Source organism: Pygoscelis adeliae, unplaced genomic scaffold (assembly GCF_000699105.1).
Source record: "Pygoscelis adeliae isolate BGI_AS28 unplaced genomic scaffold, ASM69910v1 Scaffold114, whole genome shotgun sequence".
NCBI classification, from domain to species: domain Eukaryota; kingdom Metazoa; phylum Chordata; class Aves; order Sphenisciformes; family Spheniscidae; genus Pygoscelis; species Pygoscelis adeliae.
This window is the reverse complement of record NW_008824587.1, coordinates 4,608,774-4,615,689: the sequence shown is the minus strand read 5'-3', so window position 1 is coordinate 4,615,689 and position 6,916 is coordinate 4,608,774. Positions and strand designations below refer to the sequence as shown.

Here is a 6,916-nt window from a genome sequence, read left to right as displayed (position 1 = left end):
CTCCGGCAAGGGTGAGAAGTCCCGTCTTTGTTACCTGGCAGCGGTGCCGGGGACTGAAGCTGGTTGGGTGTTTTTTTATTTATATCTTATAGAGGATGTCTTTTCTGTTCCTGGAAGCCTGAGGTGGTGCGGCAGGCAGGCTTGTGGGCGGATGGGGCTGAGGCGCGTTCGGCGTGTGCGGGAGCGTGGAGCTGGTACCCCGGTGCTCTGGTGCTGAGGCCGTCGCCTGGGAGGAGGCGGGGGGAGGAGGTCAGAGAGTCCTCTCCTTTAAACGTTTCCTTTGCAGTAGTCTGTCACAGCTGAAATGTAGTAGCTTTGATTACGAGGGGCTTGCTTCAAAACCTGTCAGCCCTAATGGTAATGTTGGGATCAGGAGGAACGTATTCTTGAACATCTTCACCAGTATGGGTTGTTTTGTTTTTTTTTTCCCCCAGCGATGTCTTTTCCTTTTCATTTTCCCCTGTTGTTAATGAAATGCTTTCTGAAGTTCTGCAGTCCTCTCCTACATAGCTAGGAGGCTGGATGCTTGAGAGATCTCGCAAAGCCTAGGTCTGCTCCCTTGTCTGTTTTCCCATGCCCCATGCTGACATGCAGGAAGCAAGAAGAAAAAGCTGTTGTAATTCTTACTGATGGTGCTAAACTGCTGCCACTTTAAAAAGATTCATGTTGGTAGATATCTGTTGAGAGGAAAGGGGGCGGTTGCTTGAATCCAGAGTGGTTAGGAAGATGATCTACGTTTTCAGATACACCTGATGGTAACACTTAAAAAAATTCAAACTTTTCAGACTAGAAAGTAGGTAGTAAAGCCTTTATTCCTTTTTCCCCATCTAAAAATTTTTGCTCTTTCTTCCAGGAGGTTAATCTGTCTCTACCAGTTTAGGCTTAGTTAGAATAGTAATATTCAGCATCTCCTTTGGCTGGGTCTGCAACGCCTGCTTTTTGGTAACTTCTGTTGGAATAACAGATGTTGGAGATTCCTTCCTCCTAAGCGTTTTACTTAGCTCTTAGAGCTCTTACCATCTTTCTAGGTATCAGGGTGTCTCTTTCTGGTTCCCAGTGTCCCTCTGAGTTGCTCCTTGCTTCTTAGATATCCTTTACCAAGCTTTTACATAACGTGGTCCCTCTGTGAACTTGATCCCCTCTTCTTTGCTGATAATCTCTGTTTCATTTCAGGGAAGCTGTTCCCATGGCGTGTGGGGAATGCAACGCTTCAGCACCTGCTCAGGATCTAGCACGCAGGAACATCATCCACTTCCAGCACAGAGAACTGAAGTGCAGATAGCAGAACCCAGCTGCAGGGTAAGGGCTACAGGCCAGCTCTTGAGTGGTAAAGTAAAGCCAAAAAAATGACCAGGATACTACTTAAACACAGTTGCAAAGCACAGGGCAGTGATGAGAACTGATAAGGAGCAAGGAGGAAAGGTGGTTGATCAGAGGGTGATATGGGGAGAGTGGTGGTATGCTAATTAAATTCTGTGGGCACTTAGTCAGCTTGAAGATCAAAAAAGAGTAAAGGAACAGAGCATTGTTCAAAGTAGAATATAACTGTTATATATTCCCCCATACATCTAACTGCTGGCTAGATAAACCCTAACTTCTCATTGCACTAAACAGTAAATATTTGAAGGCTGTCCAGTAAATGGTTTGGTGACTGCTGCCTAAAAGGAATGCAGCTGAGCAGTAGCGAGAACTGTTCACTTTGGTAGGTGCTCTTCCTTTTCCTGTGGGGTGATGTTTGTGTTGCTGTATAGCCATCTCCTAGGCAGTTTTTCAGTGAACTCAGGAGTACACTGGCTAGTCACCCACGTGGGTGTCAATTAGGCAATGACAGAAACTAGTTGCAAGAAACTCCCTGCTTCCTTGGTTTTTCACTAGGATAGTGATGAAAAGTATTGCAGAATTCTGTGCTTATCTTCAGGATGAGTAGCGCTGTCCAGATTGGCCGTGTTCTGAGCAGCAAGATGTGCTATGCGTTGCTTCCAGAATACAAGTATCCGTAAGACTTGCCTGATGTTCTGGCAGTTCACCGATTTATTTTTCGTACTGATCCTCTCATGGTATTTGGAAACCTTCATTCTATTAATGTAGGTCAATGTGCATGAATATTTACTTAAAGTATGCCAGAAGCCATGTGTTAAGCTAATGTTTCCATGTTTGAAATGTAGAGTGCCTGAAGCCTTCCAGTGATGACTTACTGAACGCTTAGAGTTGATTACATTCTAGTAAATGCTGCAGGTATTCAGAAAGATGGTCTGTGGTTTGGGGTTCTCTGATACTTCTTTTAAATAAGCAGTGGAGGTCAAATGTATAACTTATTGTGTTATTGCTGTGTGATTGGAGCAGGCTTATTTAGAGGCCTTCATGTAATTCTTCCACATTCTAAAGGAGGATTTTGTTTAGTAGAGTACGTAAAAGGAAGTGAAACTCACTTCTGGTGTTAGATTGAGCCTAACTGGTGTGTAGGAAAATAGAGGTGCAATGTCAGGTGAGTGCTGATGGAGCATAGAGGAGCAGGGTTTAGTAGTTTTGTGTGGGGCCCCTTAATGAGGGGGGGGATGGATAGATATTGTTATGGTAATTGTTAAAAATTAACATATTCAGCTGCAGTGTGGTGAGCCTCCTTTGTGCATTTTTTCAAGTGTTTTCAAAAATAGCCTCAGTTTAGGATATGCACACTAATACTGTATGGGTGTTTAACAGTCTACATGCTTTGAAGAGCATATCTTGAATGCTTCCAAGCAGCTTTTTCCTTAAACTGTTGATGCGGTGCATGTATTTTGTATTGCAATTTGAAATCCAGTTCATATAGCTGGATTATATGTGCCCCTCCTGCTGCTATGAAACTGCATTTGAAACTAAAAACTATTCAGTCATGACCTCCCTGCTGAAATAGTAGTGCTTCCTTCTTGTGTACTAAGCATTGTTAACATTTGCTATAAAATTACCTTGGCAAGACACAAAGCTCTTCTGTGACAAACTTGCAACCTGCTTCTCTAGCTACAGTGTACCTTTGTGCACAATAAAGCTGTGTACTGGACTAGTTAACAGGTTCTCCTTTAGAGTCTTGGTTTTATCAGATCTTGGTGATCAAAGGTTAGATGGCCTTTCCTTATTAATCGAGTAGCGCAGTCAGAAAATGTTCTGAGCTGCAAGTCATAGTCACTGTTTTGGAGCTCAGGGTCCTGAAGGCAAAGCTTATAGGGTATGGTGAATAGGTGAATATGTACTTATTCATCTTCTTTCCTCTGACTGAGACTAAACATTATTGTGCTGATAGCTGATGTCTTACTTATCTTGCTTTGCTCTCATCTGCATCTTCTTTCATCTTAACTGGCTCATCTGTTTGAGCTTGAAAGCAGCTGTGGCAACACCCATGGATTTGTGCATGTTGTGACAGTCTGTCAACAATCAATTAAGATTATCCTTAAAAGTTTTTGCTCACTTTGAATCTAGTGTCTTGATTTCTTAATCTGTTGTTAGATATGTCAAAGCTCTGCTCTGTCCACCATTTCTGTCTTTAGCTGAACATGGTTGCCTTTTCTTGTATGACTCTTCTCAATGCTGGAATCAAATGCTGAAGAGCCTTCTCCTGCAGCTGATGAGGTGCTTGAAGCTGTTCTGGTTGTTAAAGTTAACACTGTTCCTGACTGTTTGTCTTAAGTAGTTACTAACAGAGTTAATTCAATCACTTGCCTTAGTACAAGGGAGTGTTTCATAGTGTCCTGTTGGCATAAGGTGGTTGTGCTTTTCCAAGACAAGCTCCAATGCCCTGTTCTTGAAGCATCTTTTTTTACGGCAAAGAAAATTAATTTTGGATAGGAAGTCTGTGACCATGTACATTCATAATTTATAAGCTGACACAGACATTTTTCTCTGGTTTGCATCACTGTTGCAAGTCATCTGATAGCACTTAGATTTACATAGCTGTATGACACCGACATACAGTCCCTGCTCCAAGTGTCAGTGATGCTCATAACTTTGGACTGTCTTCAGTTCTGTGCAGCTGGGGCAAAATGCTGTCAGAAGTCAGAAAATGTAGCAGGCCAAGCCAGGCCTCCATCATGGATTGTTTTGATAGTGCAGATGTTCTTCCCTGTACTTGTTAGGACAGGCTTGCTTGTGTGATGGCGAACAGGAGCTGTTGCACTAAACTCTTAAGAAAAGAATGTTAGTCTTGCATCTGATAGGAAGAGTCAACTAAGGGGTAGCTGTAAAGATGATACACTATGGGTAGCACTTTAAGTGGATTGTTCTTTTTCATGAGCTTCAGTAAAGATGTTGTGACCCAGTTGGTTCACTTTATCCTGATGTGTCTTGTGGCTTGGGTGGGGCTGAGTGTTGCATACAGCTGTTGGATGGTTGCATGAAAACCAACTTGCATTGCTGTCAGCATTGAGTTCACTGTGGCTGTTCCACTAAGTGAAGAGTGTAAGTTCTGGCGGCTGCTGTTTCCACTACTCTATGTGCTAGTCTAAATGATAAATGACCCTTTAAACTTCACATGTTTGCTTCTCTGTCTCATTAGACATTTTGTCCCACAGGAGGGATTTATTTTTTTCATGCAGAAAGGACCTGATGTAGAGATAAGCTTGTTAGTCAGGGCTTTGGCATTTGGCTTCACTGCTGTTTATTTCTAAACAGCAAAGGACAAAATCACTTGAGTTGTTTCATCTCATGTCTTGGACTTTTCCAGTTGATCATGTGGCTGTCCTTGTGCCTGGAAGGTCTTCTGAGGCGTGCCTGAAAGCAGCTCTGTTTCAGCCTCCTTTTTCTCTTTTAATTCTGGGCCTAAGAAACATGGGGGTGGAGACATGTAAATTCCCAGTCCCATTTCTGACCTTACATTTCCTGGTTTTTGAACAAAGAGCTCTGTCATGCTCTTTAGGATTTCAGGTGGCAGTATGCTGGGGAGGGAAGCTCTGCTCTGTTGAAAACTTATTGTAACATGTTGTAGCTCGTCAATAATCAGGGCTATAGTCTTAACAGCATCAAGGTTTTTCTTTCCCTTATCTACCTCTAATGCTGTCAGTGCATGAAGAACTCCCTCTTTCTCTGGGCTTCTGAGAGGTGAGAAATTCTGTCAGCAGTACTTGACTTCTGCTTTGTAAGTCCACAGTCTTCCAAGGAAATCCACTGAGTTAAGAATGTGTAATGGAAACTAAAGAGTTGCAAGATCCAACATACAACGCATCCATGTCTACTTATCTAAAACTGTATTATGAGACTGCCTCACTTGGAAGCTGCATGCCACTAAAGGTGAGGAGGACTTCCCTGATTTCAGGGAGGTCCTGGAAGTAAGGGGTGGAAACTTAAATTCTTGTGCCTGTCATGAGATCTTGCGTGTAGTCCTATTTTGCCAATAGCTCCATTAGTAACAGAATGGCTAACAGAAAGGAGGAAAGAGAAGACTAGATAAAGTATGCAGCAAATGATGAGTCAAGCTGACAAACTAGCCAGTGAAACAGAATAGTGATGTTGTTTCCGTTCACTTTGTCCCTAGCTGGATATGTTGGCCAGCAGTTGCAGGCAGGAATTTTAAGCGCTACTCAGCCAGGTGCCTGTCAACAATGTCAATCTTCACTTGTTTAGGTTGGATGGTTTTGGATAGAGGAATTGTCCAAATCGGAGGATGTTTGCTCCTGCAGCAGTTGCTCTGTTAATACCTTGAACTTGTTAAATATCGCCAGGGTCCTGGGGTTTGTGGAAAGCATTCATGTTCTTGGCTCTGTCAGCCTTTATCTAGTAAGGTACATGCTGCTTTATGATGTCTCCGTCAGCCAGATATGTTTAATCTTGTTTCTGACTGGTTTTACTATTTAGGTGTGGTGTGTTCAGAATGTCCCTGTTCTTCTAATGTGAGTGATTATCTTTCTCCTCCAGGTGTGTCTAGTAAAACATAGGATTAGTACTTGGTGATGCTTATGGTTGGCTGAAGTCTGTGTAGGTTTGGCAGGATGCTTATGTAAGTCTGAAACTGCTCTTTCTTCTGTTGTATCAGCCTGTTCAGCATTAATGGTGAGGCTGTGCTGTACATAGTAGGTAGGTGCCCAGCAGGCTGAGGCAGGGATGATCGTCTGGCAAAAGGAGTCCATTGTGGGATGCAAACTTGGATCGAGGTGAATCTGCAGGCACTGAAGAGGTACGTAGTATCTAAACGTGGAATGTGCAAAGGTTTCAGGAGTGTATTTATTTAGGCTGGATTGATCCTGCGGTATGATAATGAGGCTTTAGCATACAGATCTTTCCTGGTATGATCTCAGATGTTGCTGTTATAAACTGTCCTGGCGTTGTTCTGTATTGGATATGAATTGTAGTGCTGCTTTGGTGTAGCTGAAACCCTCAAAGGTGAAGTCATTTCTTGGGGAGCAGGGGGTGAGGGACTGCTCAAGGACTGTGTGGTAGCTAAGAAAGCACCGTGGAATGCAAAAGCTGAAACACCTCCGAGACAGACACTTGGAAGATTTTCTTTTTCCTCAGTGTTCAATACCTAAAGCCTGCCTATTTAATTATACCCTTGGAAAACTTACTTCCTTATGCTTCTGATAAGTTGACAGGAGTTTAGGCAGAGATGTGCTGACCTATCAGCTTATGCAAGTTTTAGTGAAATCAGCTTGCCTTTAAACTTGAATAAAGCACTCTCTCAAAATCTCAGTATCGATGCCTTCCATGCATCAGAGTTAACTATACTGTAAGAAAATCACCTGTTTCTGAGCTCCAACTGGAAAGTTCTGCAACTTGAGGTATATATGAAGGAACTCGGATCCTTCTTCACCAAGACTGCTCTGACAGTACTTCCTTTCTAGTTATGACTGTTCCTGTCTATAAACTTCTTCACTCAGTTCATGTGTTCTGTGCTCAGCCTTCAGTGAGGCTACATGACAGAACTGACTTAGCAAATGAAGCTTCTTCACAGTAA

General features: G+C 42.8%; 2 protein-coding genes across 3 annotated transcripts in view; one reads left to right on the top strand and one right to left on the bottom strand.

Annotated features, from left to right (window-relative positions):
• Positions 1–2,056, bottom strand: part of LOC103915381 (chromosome unknown open reading frame, human C9orf114) — a 23,646-nt gene extending 21,590 nt beyond the window's left edge. Inside the window, exons 1-2 of the mRNA XM_009322192.1 lie at positions 2,045–2,056; positions 1,850–1,859 (exon numbers count right to left, since the gene is read on the bottom strand). Coding sequence (XP_009320467.1) covers positions 1,850–1,859; positions 2,045–2,056 — 22 coding nt within the window. The remainder of the gene's footprint in view (positions 1–1,849; positions 1,860–2,044) is intronic.
• Positions 177–6,916, top strand: part of LRRC8A (leucine rich repeat containing 8 family, member A) — a 19,268-nt gene continuing 12,528 nt past the window's right edge. Inside the window, exons 1-3 of one of the 2 annotated variants that reach the window (XM_009322108.1) lie at positions 177–249; positions 1,174–1,299; positions 5,999–6,139. The gene's annotated coding sequence lies outside the window, so the exon portion shown is untranslated. The remainder of the gene's footprint in view (positions 250–1,173; positions 1,300–5,998; positions 6,140–6,916) is intronic. The other variant, XM_009322107.1, reaches the window with a different exon arrangement.